The sequence below is a fragment of the Panulirus ornatus genome, chromosome 13 (genome assembly GCF_036320965.1).
Source record: "Panulirus ornatus isolate Po-2019 chromosome 13, ASM3632096v1, whole genome shotgun sequence".
Classification (NCBI taxonomy): Eukaryota; Metazoa; Arthropoda; class Malacostraca; order Decapoda; family Palinuridae; genus Panulirus; species Panulirus ornatus.
Window position 1 is genome coordinate 48802460 of NC_092236.1, and position 13655 is coordinate 48816114.

At 39.2% G+C, this 13655-nt stretch overlaps 1 protein-coding gene across 1 annotated transcript in view; it reads left to right on the plus strand.

The window, feature by feature from the left end:
* Positions 1-13655, plus strand: part of LOC139752848 (cGMP-dependent protein kinase, isozyme 1-like) — a 378255-nt gene that overhangs the window by 343616 nt on the left and 20984 nt on the right. Inside the window, exons 10-13 of the mRNA XM_071668811.1 lie at positions 361-592; positions 1181-1344; positions 6521-6706; positions 12405-12471. Coding sequence (XP_071524912.1) covers positions 361-592; positions 1181-1344; positions 6521-6706; positions 12405-12471 — 649 coding nt within the window. The remainder of the gene's footprint in view (positions 1-360; positions 593-1180; positions 1345-6520; positions 6707-12404; positions 12472-13655) is intronic.

The following is a 13655-nucleotide window of genomic DNA, read 5'->3' on the forward strand; positions in this document are numbered from 1 at the left end:
GAAAAGATGCCAGTGTGTATCAAATTATACCCATGCGAGCTAGCTATTTAGATGGAAAAGCAAAAGGAACATTATGATACTTTAAAATTCCAAGCTTTGTCCTCAGACTTTTACATTTCTTTACACTGAATATACATTTTAAGAATAATGGCCAAAACTACATATTAGAGGATAATCCATTAAGGGCATCTGAATTTATGCATGTAGTGTTTTTAAGATTCTAAAAGACATTATCTTTTTTGTAAGAAACAGGTTTTATGATACTGTCAACATTTAGTTTATAAAAACTTTAGAAAACTAGTGAGTGATATGTTTGAAAGACTTGTATCAGATTCTCTGTTACAAAATCTTGCCTTTCAGACTGTACAAAACTTTCCGAGATAACAAGTATGTATACATGATGATGGAAGCATGCCTTGGAGGAGAAGTTTGGACACTTTTAAGAGACCGTGGATGGTTTGATGACCTGACTGCTCGCTTTTACACTGCCTGTGTGGTGGAGGCTCTGGAGTATTTACATAACAAAAACATCATATACAGAGATCTCAAGCCAGAAAATCTCCTTTTGGATTCTACTGGATATGCAAAGCTGGTGAGTGTTAAAGTCACCTGCAAAATGTAAAACAATCCTCATTATTTTAATGTTTGTATGTACTTATTTAGTACTCTTCTGCTCAAGAACCTCTTCCATGGGACTCCTGCAGCACTAAAGAAGCTAGTCGTATGTAGTGGGTGGGACTTCAAATCAAAAAGTGTGGTTATGTTGTGTGTGTCTTTGTGGGATGAGTATAATTGAGGAGTAGATATTCAATGTCTTCAGTGTGGAAGTTGCATCATGGGCATAAGACATACAGTGATATGCTAAATCTGTGATGTAATGTTGGAGTGATGGGTGGTCACTAGACCATACAGGAAATGGAATTATTCATATATATATCTAAGCTGAGTTATGATGACATAGAGCAAGATCACTAATCCTGCCACAGAGGATGTAAGATGGTTCTGAGCATCATATGAGCTCCCCACTGGTTGTTATTGTTTACAGCATACCACCACTTGGTTTTCCATGCTTTTCCATCATTGTTTTACATGCAAAACTTTTTCCACATTTTTTGAAAGTTTTATCCATGACATAACCATACCAAGTGAAGATTACTTATGCAGAATGTTTGATTTTTAGGTTGACTTTGGGTTTAGCAAAAAACTTGGACCTAGTTCCAAGACTTGGACTTTCTGTGGCACTCCAGAGTATGTTGCACCTGAAATCATTCTGAATAAAGGCCATGATAGAGCAGTGGATTATTGGTCAATTGGCATTCTCATGTATGAGCTGCTAACTGGAACGTAAGTAATATGGGATTGTTTTTGTCCGTATTTGAAACATGATGTATTTCAAAGTGGATTCTTCTGTATGAGTAGATTTCACTTTCCAATGCATGCATTTGTGTGTTCTACTATTTGCCGATAACCGCGAGGAAAGTGAAACACGATAAGTTCCTAAGTGCACTTTCATGTAATGTTCATATAATCAGAAGAGATTCAAGAATGAGGTAGAAGATAGAAGACAAAGAAGTCAGTTGATATACAAGAAAGAGACATAGCTAAGAGGCCATTGGTAAAAAAGTGTTACCAGATGGTGATGTTCAGGTTGGTGGTGTTCGGATCTGGCACCATGCCTGTCATAAATATTTTATGTGGACAGGAAAGAGAACTGTTCACATTTTTTGCTTACAACAAAGCTTTCCAAATGTCACCTCTTCAGGTCTTTCTTCCTCCATATCTATAACATAGTTTAGTATGCTTTCTTCTCTCACTCTGTTGGGAGTTGCAAAATCTATACTTTCACTTTGTTTCATTTCAAATACCATTACTCTGCTTTTACTCACAGGAACTTACTTTTACTCACAGTTATCTTCAATTGCATGTACTTTCACACATCATAAAACACAATTACAATCTTCAGCAACTCCTCCTCACTGTCAGCAGACAACACAGTATCATCTGCAGACAAGCTTGTCATTAGCCATGATACCTCACCATCACACTCCATCTCTATACCCATTTTCTCTAGTTTTGCTTTCATTTCTTTTATCATTCCTTCCATATATATATATATATATATATATATATATATATATATATATATTTTTTTTTTTTTTTTTTTTTTATACTTTGTCGCTGTCTCCCGCGTTTGCGAGGTAGCGCAAGGAAACAGACGAAAGAAATGGCCCAACCCCCCCCCCCATACACATGTACATACACACGTCCACACACGCAAATATACATACCTACACAGCTTTCCATGGTTTACCCCAGACGCTTCACATGCCCTGATTCAATCCACTGACAGCACGTCAACCCCTGTATACCACACGACTCCAATTCACTCTATTCCTTGCCCTCCTTTCACCCTCCTGCATGTTCAGGCCTCGATCACACAAAATCTTTTTCACTCCATCTTTCCACCTCCAATTTGGTCTCCCTCTTCTCCTCGTTCCCTCCACCTCCGACACATATATCCTCTTGGTCAATCTTTCCTCACTCATTCTCTCCATGTGCCCAAACCATTTCAAAACACCCTCTTCTGCTCTCTCAACCACGCTCTTTTTATTTCCACACATCTCTCTTACCCTTACGTTACTTACTCGATCAAACCACCTCACACCACACATTGTCCTCAAACATCTCATTTCCAGCACATCCATCCTCCTGCGCACAACTCTATCCATAGCCCACGCCTCGCAACCATACAACATTGTTGGAACCACTATTCCTTCAAACATACCCATTTTTGCTTTCCGAGATAATGTTCTCGACTTCCACACATTCTTCAAGGCTCCCAGAATTTTCGCCCCCTCCCCCACCCTATGATCCACTTCCGCTTCCATGGTTCCATCCGCTGCCAGATCCACTCCCAGATATCTAAAACACTTCACTTCCTCCAGTTTTTCTCCATTCAAACTCACCTCCCAATTGACTTGACCCTCAACCCTACTGTACCTAATAACCTTGCTCTTATTCACATTTACTCTTAACTTTCTTCTTCCACACACTTTACCAAACTCAGTCACCAGCTTCTGCAGTTTCTCACATGAATCAGCCACCAGCGCTGTATCATCAGCGAACAACAACTGACTCACTTCCCAAGCTCTCTCATCCCCAACAGACTTCATACTTGCCCCTCTTTCCAGAACTCTTGATTCACCTCCCTAACAACCCCATCTATAAACAAATTAAACAACCATGGAGACATCACACACCCCTGCCGCAAACCTACATTCACTGAGAACCAATCACTTTCCTCTCTCCTACACGTACACATGCCTTACATCCTCGATAAAAACTTTTCACTGCTTCTAACAACTTGCCTCCCACACCATATATTCTTAATACCTTCCACAGAGCATCTCTATCAACTCTATCATATGCCTTCTCCAGATCCATAAATGCTACATACAAATCCATTTGCTTTTCTAAGTATTTCTCACATACATTCTTCAAAGCAAACACCTGATCCACACATCCTCTACCACTTCTGAAACCACACTGCTCTTCCCCAATCTGATGCTCTGTACATGCCTTCACCCTCTCAATCAATACCCTCCCATATAATTTACCAGGAATACTCAACAAACTTATACCTCTGTAATTTGAGCACTCACTCTTATCCCCTTTGCCTTTGTACAGTGGCACTATGCACGCATTCCGCCAATCCTCAGGCACCTCACCTACCTGTATACCAGAACTTTTGCACATGCCTTTGCTCCTCTTTAGAAGGTTTTCACCCTATCCAACAGTTGTCCTCCTACCCCCATATATCCTTAAGACATTCCCCAAGGCAGCCCATTCAACTCTGTTATACACTTTCTTAAATCCATAAAAGTTCACTAGAAGGTAGTAGTTGGTAGGCAGCCACCAACCAGGGAGTTATATTACTGTTATTACCTGCCTGGGTAAAGGAAGGATTAGTTACAGCTGCATAATGAATCAGCACTAATGTAGTTATCATGCTGCACTCCTCTGACCCATGTAGCTGTCTTTTCTTTCTACCCCACCCACATGTAGACTGCTGGCATTCTGTGCACAAACACACAGTCTTTCCTTGTCATGTGCAACACTTGACTTCTTAACTCACACATCTCATGCTGTGTAACATAAGATTTTCCTGTGGTGAGTACTATGTGCTAGTCCAGCCTTTTGGCAAAGAGGTATGACCAATAAATGGAAGAAGTAGTTAGGAACATTAGGTAGAAGTAATAAGCAAGAACATTAATCGGAAACATTAAGTAAAAATAGTAGGTTCGAACTTAAGTAGGAACATTAGGTAGAAGTAGTCAGTTGGGACATTAGGTACAAGCCTCTGAAAACTGTGCTAGAGTTGCCATCTGATAGTGGCCTGTCAAGGGTGAAGCACTAAAGCCTAATAACCATCTCTGGCATTCATAGTGATGAAGACTCTTTTTCCTTGGCCAACCCCTTAAGGGAGTTCCTGGAGAGAGTAGATGTCGGATATACAAATAGATAGATAGATGGCTTCTTACTTTTCACCAAATACTTTTCCACTCTCATTCTCACTGCAAAAGTCTGATCCATGCATCTCCTACCTTTCTCAAAACCCCATCCCTCCTCACTTATTCTGCATTCAGTCTCTTCCATCACTCTATCAGTCAACATTCTTTCATACACTATTCATGGTACACTTAATGGACTTATTCCTTCATAATTGCTCTCTACATTCTAAGTGCCTTTTCCTGTGAATAAAAAACAATAATAGCTTTCACTCAATCCTCAGGCACAACCTGGTTGCATGTTAAGTTACATATCAAAGGCATCCTCACTATCACACTTTCTCCTCCATACTTCAACATTTCAGCTATAATCCCATCCACTCTCAAGGTGCCTTTCCTATCTACAGTTTCATTAGTCTCCTTTTTTACCTCAATATATCTATCTTTCTATATCTCTGATGCCCTTTCCCTCCAGTAACTCTCATTAAGAGGGTGGCCACAATAAAAGTCTCCAATTATCCCTTTCCTTATATTCCTCCCTCACATACACCATTCCATGCTTTCTTCCCCAATTTTTCTCCCTCCAGTACTCTTCCACTTTATTCAGCCCTCTTATCTCTCTTCTTGCTATAGGCCCCTGCACTTGTGTCCTTTTCCTTCCATCTTCCTAACCCATGCTTGAAGCAACTGCTGCTTCATCTTTTCCCACATTCATCAGTTCTTCAAAACACTCTTTCCATCTTCCTTTCACTTCCTCCTCCTAATTCAGCAGCTCCCCTTCCTTACTTCTTACATTTACATTTCCACTCTTACATCCACCTCTTTCACCTCCTTCCAGTACAGTTTCATATTTTCCTTAAACTTTTTACCCAGCTTTCTTTTAAAATCTTCATCTACTCTTTCATTGCTTCCTTTCTCTCAGCCCCTTTTCTTGACACTTACACATCTTATATTCTTCCCATCTCTTTTGTTGAACTTCCACTGGTATATTCTTTTTGAGCAATCCACCACATACAAATAAACCCCAAATAACTTCAGGAAAAAATTTAAAGGCAATAGAAAAAAACTTGTGACTTAAAACCTGAAATGATGATCATGATAAATGACAAGGCTCAAACTATAGACAACTGAGTTTAGGGATTTAGATGAGAAAACAATTTGAAAAAAAATTTGTATTTGGCAGTATATCAAACCATGTTTTTCCACATCCAGTTTAGCATCTGTTTCTACATTGTGCAGTGACTTAAGCTAAGAAGGTCCATTCACATGTCCCATAATGTGAGGAACTGTAGCCCATGATGAAAATATCAAGAAAATATAAATGAATCCTGTTTGAAGCTAAATGCTACACGTGAAAAATTTGTGGGAAGAGATTTGATCTTAGAGCTTTAATGTTTGAAGGCACCACAGGACCATATAGACTTAGAAGGTGGTAGAGAAAGGATAGAACCATTCTGTGAGGTTATCCGTTTTTTCAATGGCCCTCTCAGTGCTTTTCAAATTCTCATTTCTTAGTATAAGCAAGTAGCAACAGCCTTGCAAATTTTACGTAAACCTATAAGTGTTATTGATCTTCAAGACTTCAAGATGTGTAGATGGTTGTTAGATATTATCTTATAACTGTAGAAACAGACAATAAAAAATGTAGAACATTTGATCTTTGAAGTTCATAACACACCACACTATCAATAATGTTGCAATCTTGATATCTTACTTCAGATTTTGAAGGGGTATGATTGTCGGATAACTTGTGGATGGTAGGAAAATGAAAATGAAATTCTCAACCTTTTAACACTCAGTGTTTTCATTATACTGACAGTTATCATTCAAGTTTTAATGATATTTTTTGTATATCTTGACTTATTGTTAATTATACCTTAAAACTCAAAACTAGCACACTATTCTCTCTTGAAGCTAAATAGTAAAAATGTAGAATTCTCACGCATTGAGTATATTAATTAGCTCTTAATGCTCTTGCAGTTAATTATTTGGTAATTTTCTTTTTCTTGCAGGCCACCTTTTACTGCTTCAGATCCCATGAAGACTTATAACATAATCCTAAAAGGCATTGACATGGTAGACTTTCCACAACATGTAACCCGTAATTCTATCTCATTGATCAAGAGACTTTGTCGTGAGAGCCCTGCAGAAAGACTTGGATATCAGCGAAATGGTATCCAAGATATCAAGAAACACAAGTTAGTTTTTCAGGAATTGAAGTTTTGTATATTTTGCTTTTTACTTGTTATAGAAAAGGTCATAGAACAGACATAGTGTTGACTTACATATATTCATAGTGTTGTAGAAAATTGTCTGCAAATGGTGTGGTCAGACCACTTGCTTAGCAATAGTTATATTTGTCACCCAGAGACATGAAGAGTCTGTCTAAGCTAAAAATGAATGTGAAGATGAACTGCAAGTTGCAGTGTCGATGTAATTGGAATGTATCATTTAAAGCTCACTCATTTTGAAATATGATTTTTATGAACTAAAAAAGTCATCAGGCAAAGACTCATATTGTTTCCTCAGCTTTCAGATACCCAGAAGCATAATCAAATTGATTTTTTATCAACTGTATTTGAATTTTTTTTTTTTTTTTTTTTTTTTTTTTTTATACTTTGTCGCTGTCTCCCGCGTTTGCGAGGTAGCGCAAGGAAACAGACGAAAGAAATGGCCCAACCCCCCCCCCCATACACATGTACATACACACGTCCACACACGCAAATATACATACCTACACAGCTTTCCATGGTTTACCCCAGACGCTTCACATGCCTTGATTCACTCCACTGACAGCACATCAACCCCTGTATACCACATCGCTCCAATTCACTCTATTCCTTGCCCTCCTTACACCCTCCTGCATGTTCAGGCCCCGATCACACAAAATCTTTTTCACTCCATCTTTGCACCTCCAATTTGGTCTCCCTCTTCTCCTCGTTCCCTCCACCTCCGACACATATATCCTCTTGGTCAATCTTTCCTCACTCATTCTCTCCATGTGCCCAAACCATTTTAAAACACCCTCTTCTGCTCTCTCAACCACGCTCTTTTTATTTCCACACATCTCTCTTACCCTTACGTTACTTACTCGATCAAACCACCTCACACCACACATTGTCCTCAAACATCTCATTTCCAGCACATCCATCCTCCTGCGCACAACTCCATCCACAGCCCACGCCTCGCAACCATACAACATTGTTGGAACCACTATTCCTTCAAACATACCCATTTTTGCTTTCCGAGATAATGTTCTCGACTTCCACACATTTTTCAAGGCTCCCAAAATTTTCGCCCCCTCCCCCACCCTATGATCCACTTCCGCTTCCATGGTTCCATCCGCTGACAGATCCACTCCCAGATATCTAAAACACTTCACTTCCTCCAGTATTTGAATTATATGAAGTAAAATTTATAGAAAAAATTCCCATTTAGAGTAAAAGGATGATGAAGACCTTCATGAAAAAATCTACTCCAATATTAATGCTTAAAATTCAAGGTATTCATTAACCCCTTGACAGCAAATTACAACCAAAGTCATAACACACAATAACTTTTTTCAACATGAAATAAGGTTATTTAATGTATGTATGATTCATGGTGAGGTGCCTGAGGATTGGCGGAATGCGTGCATAGTGCCGTTGTACAAAGGCAAAGGGGATAAGAGTGAGTGCTCAAATTACAGAGGTATAAGTTTGTTGAGTGTTCCTGGTAAATTATATGGGAGGGTATTGATTGAGAGGGTGAAGGCATGTACAGAGCATCAGATAGGGGAAGAGCAGTGTGGTTTCACAAGTGGTAGAGGATGAGTGGATCAGGTGTTTGCTTTGAAGAATGTATGTGAGAAATACTTAGAAAAGCAAATGGATTTGTATGTAGCATTTATGGATCTGGAGAAGGCATATGATAGAGTTGATAGAGATGCTCTGTGGAAGGTATTAAGAATATATGGTGTGGGAGGCAAGTTGTTAGAAGCAGTGAAAAGTTTTTATCGAGGATGTAAGGCATGTGTACGTGTAGGAAGAGAGGAAAGTGATTGGTTCTCAGTGAATGTAGGTTTGCGGCAGGGGTGTGTGATGTCTCCATGGTTGTTTAATTTGTTTATGGATGGGGTTGTTAGGGAGGTGAATCCAAGAGTTTTGGAAAGAGGGGCAAGTATGAAGTCTGTTGTGGATGAGGGAGCTTGTGAAGTGAGTCAGTTGTTGTTCGCTGATGATACAGCGCTGGTGGCTGATTCATGTGAGAAACTGCAGAAGCTGGTGACTGAGTTTGGTAAAGTTTGTGAAAGAAGAATGTTAAGAGTAAATGTGAATAAGAACAAGGTTATTAGGTACAGTAGGGTTGAGGGTCAAGTCAATTGGGAGGTAAGTTTGAATGGAGAAAAACTGGAGGAAGTAAAGTGTTTTAGATATCTGGAAGTGGATCTGGCAGCAGATGGAACCATGGAAGTGGAAGTGGATCATAGGGTGGGGGAGGGGGTAAATCTTGGGAACCTTGAAGAATGTGTGGAAGTCGAGAACATTATCTCCGAAAGCAAAAATGGCTATGTTTGAAGGAATAGTGGTTCTAACAGTGTTGTATGGTTGCGAGGCGTGGGCTATGGATAGAGTTGTGCGCAGGAGGGTGGATGTGCTGGAAATGAGATGTTTGAGAACAATGTGTGGTGTGAGGTGGTTTGATCGAGTAAGTAATGTAAGGGTAAGAGAGATGTGTGGAAATAAAAAGAGCATGGTTGAGAGAGCAGAAGAGGGTGTTTTGAAATGGTTTGGGCACATGGAGAGAATGAGTGAGGAAAGATTGACCAAGAGGATATATTTGTCGGAGGTGGAGGGAACGAGGAGAAGTGGGAGACCAAATTGGAGGTGGAAAGATGGAGCGAAAAAAGATTTTGAGTGATATGGGCCTGAACATGCAGGAGGGTGAAAGGCCAGCAAGGAATAGAGTGAATTGGATCAATGTGGTATACCAGGGTCGACGTGCTGTCAATGGATTGAATCAGGGCATGTGAAGCGTCTGGGATAAACCATGGAAAGTTGTGTGGGGCCTGGATGTGGAAAGGGAGTTGTGGTTTCGGGCATTATTGCATGACAGCTAGAGACTGAGTGTGAACGAATGGGGCCTTTGTTGTCTTTTCCTCGCGCAACCTTGCACACATGAGGGGGGAAGGGGATGTTATTCCATGTGTGGCGATGGGAATGAATAAAGGCAGACAGTGTGAATTGTGTGCCTATGTATATATGTATGTGTCTGTGTGTGTATATATATGTGTACATTGAGATGTATGGGTATGTATATTTGCGTGTGTGGACGTGTATGTATATACATGTGTAGGGGGTGGGTTGGGCCATTTCTTTCGTCTGTTTCCTTGCGCTACCTCGCAAACGTGGGAGACAGCAACAAAGCAAAATAAATAAATGAATATAGATCTTTAATCCACAAGTGTCAAAAAACAGTTATCACACCCTTCCCTGTCCACTGACACTCTCCCTACCAGGAAATGGAGCCAGTGTTCTGTATGGTGACACATGGTGGCTGGCCGAAATTTCATCAATATACAGTGACTTTTTCAGCTGACAGCCACCATCCATATAGCTATATATTTATTGCCCTTTTCTCTTTTTATTTTTTTTTTCACTGTTACTTATGTAATCCATGGATGTTATAATCTCAAGATATGCTGCACATGTGTGTGTATTGTATTATAATGTTGACTGGTTGGTTAGGATTTTCATTGCATGCTTTGGTGCCTGAGGATTAGCAGAATCTCTGTGTATTACCATTGTATAAAGCCAAGTGAGAAAAAAGTGAATGTTTTATTACATAGGTACAAGTTTGTTGAATGTACCAGGAAAGTTGTATGGGAGAATGGTGATTGAGAGGATGGTACCATGAACAGAGCATCAGACAAGGGAGAGCAATGTAGTAGTGTCATGTATGTATGATTTTTGGATCTGGAGGAATTTTTTTTAAGGTTGATGCCTTGTGGAAGGAGTTATCATCAAGAGAGTAAGGCTATGAGCAGGTAGGAAGAGAGAAGGGTGAGTGGATGTAGGAGAAGGTAGGTTTGCATCATGGTTGTATGTGATGTCACCATGACTATTGAATCTCTTTATGGATAGAGTGGTGAAGGTGAATTCAAGGGTCTTGAAGAAAGGGGTAGGTCTTTGTTGTGTTGAGGGAAGGTGTTCCTGGGAGGTGTCAGACATAACAGACAGTGCTGCTTTTTGATGGTATGGTGCTGGTGGCAGATTTCTGAGTTTGGAAGTGTGTGAAAGAAGATGGAGTGAATGTGAATAAAAGCATTAGGTTTTGGTAGAGAATGATAGGTTAATTGGATTGTGAGTTTGAATAGAGGAACCTGGAGAAACTGGAGAATTTGAGAGTCCTAGGAGTAGACATGGTAGCAAATGGAGCCATGGGAGCTGAAGTGAGCTGCAGGGTGGGTGAAGGGGTCAAGGTTCCTAATTGCATTGAGGATCTTGTGGAAAGAAAGGTCACTGTTTGTAAGGGCAAAGAAGAGTATGTTTGATGGTATAGTAGCCCCAATGATGATGTGTGGATGTAAGGCATAGGCCTTAGATAATAAAGTGCAGAAAAGGGTGGATATGTTAAAAATGAAATGTTTGAGGACAGCATGTGTTGTGAGGAAGGTTGATAAGAGAAAGGTATGACTGTAAGAGAATTATGTATGAGAGAGCTGAAGAGGGTGGGCTGAAATGTTTTGAGCACATGGAGAGGAGGATGAAGAGGGAAGTGGAGGAACAGGGAAAAGAGGGAAAGGATGTAGTTAAAGATGCTAATAGGTAATGGGGCCTGAACATACAGGAGGGTGTGAGGTATGCATGATATACAGTGAATTGGAGCAATGATACAGTGAATTGGAGCAATGTTCTATGATACAGAGGGCGATGCGCTTTCATTTGGCTGAACCAGGACATGTGAAGTTTTCAGAGGGCCTGGTTGCAGATAGAGGGCTTGAGTTTCGTTGCATTATGTGACAGTTATAGAATTAATGTGAGCAATTAATGTGGCACTACTTAGCTAATACAGGCGAGGGCAAACTATGAAAAAAAGATGTTTAGTGTGTTTATGGGATGACAACACAGGGCTGTTTAGCATCCATTAAAATTTGGAATATTGATTGATTTCTGTTTACGCCCTTTGCAGTTTATTTCATGATTGTCTGTGTGTTTTATGTATTATAATGCATAAGTAAATTTTTTTTCATAAATGTTCGCCATTTCCTGCGTCAGCAAGGTAGCACCAGATGAAGAATAGACCTCATTCACACTTATCCGCTATCTAGCTGTAAAGATATATAATGATCATATGCAGTCTTTTTGCCAAGTGCCCATGAGTTAGGAATGTGGTGCTGTTTAGTATTTTTTTAAACCTGATTTTTTTTTTCTTTTTTTTTCATGCCCTTGACAATCTGTTCATCATTTTGAGTGTATGGAGTGAGAAATCTGTTTCATAAATATATGAGTGGATTGGCCATTCTTCGTCTATTTCCTGCCACTACCTTGCTGATGCAGGAAAAAGTGATTAAGTATGATAAATAAATCAAATAGATTTCCTCCTTCTTATTAGATGTTGTTTTTAAGAAAAGATAATGCCAGATGTAGAAATTTTATGGTTTTGCCCTGATAAAAAAGTTATGAAAAAGGACCAATTGCCAATTTATATATTTTTAGGAATGCATTTGGAAATTCACCATGCAGCCAAAGGGTTGATTTCATATGTATGATAGACATATGGTATAGATAAGTAGTTTCAGGGTGTTTGCTGGATATCTTTAGTCCACAGTTTCAACTGCCTGTCCACCAAGAAATATTTTATGGACCGCATGTACTTGGAAAATTTATTTTAAAGCATTTCCCCTTTTGTTACCAGGTGGTTCCTAGGATTTGATTGGGATGGTCTTCGAGCAAAGGCACTCCAGCCACCAATAATTCCAAAGGTAAGGGTGCATTTACAGGATGTTTTTACATTTATCATTATGATCTTCAAAATTTGCTTTTCCAAAAGGGTTGGAGTGTTCCAGCTCAGAGTAACTATCATGTAAATTCAAATTCCACAAAGACTGAAAATGAAAATAAGTACATGGGTAAGTGCAAATCTCAGAGCACCAGCTTTGAAGTAATTTGTGAGATGAAGCTCTGGCAAAATCAAGAGAGCATGAAATTGATGAATTGGAAAGAATTCAAACAGACTTTACGGGTAACATTGAGGGCTTAGAACACAGTGAATACCACGAAAGTTTAAGTGAGATTGGTCCATACCGCTTAGTCAGAAGAAAAGGAGATATGATAGTCTATGCACGGTAGCAAAGAGAGTTATGAGAGAAAACTTCCTAGAACCAAAATTCTGTCAACTTGAAATAAACTGTGTACAGTTTGTAGATGTACAATAATCCCCTGGAATATATTGAAAAGGCACCAAGCAGTAAACTATATGAGCCTTGCAAAAGATGTGGAGACTTTAAAGTTGCACCATATGAAATAGAAAAAAATCTGCATGCAGTGAACATCAAAACCTATGAAAGAAAATTAGCCTTGGCCATAATTTATTTGAAATAAACCGAAGGGAGACAACTTTTCATTGTGAAATGCTGGCAGAGAACATCAGTACAGTATTAGCAAACAAGTATCATATTAAGTGAGTGCTATGCCATAAAGCAGAACATCTTCGTAGGTAGTTGAATGCAAGGAGGCGCAGAACTCTTTCTCTGACAGTCATAACTTTCAGTACGAGAGGTGAAAACAATGGTAAATATGTGTAATGTATATACAGATAACAAAATTGAATACTGGGGTGTTGCATGGTCATAAATTAAGCATCTGAAGTTAATACTTTAGAGAAAAGTCAAAAACACTTTACAAATTAAACGGAGGGAATTGAACACATTGCCTGCCATAAAAGACAGAACAAACTTGACTATTCAGGTCAGAATAAAGAATGGAATGTTATACAATAGTTTAAGCAAAGCATTATATTAAAAGAATTTAGGAAAATGCCCAGAGACTAAAACTTTGACACATAAGAAGCAGAATAATTAAATTTTCCAAATTTCTAAAGTTGTTCCATACTAAGATATTTCAGAGCCCAGTTAGAATTGGTGGAGAAATTCTCCAACATTTTGCC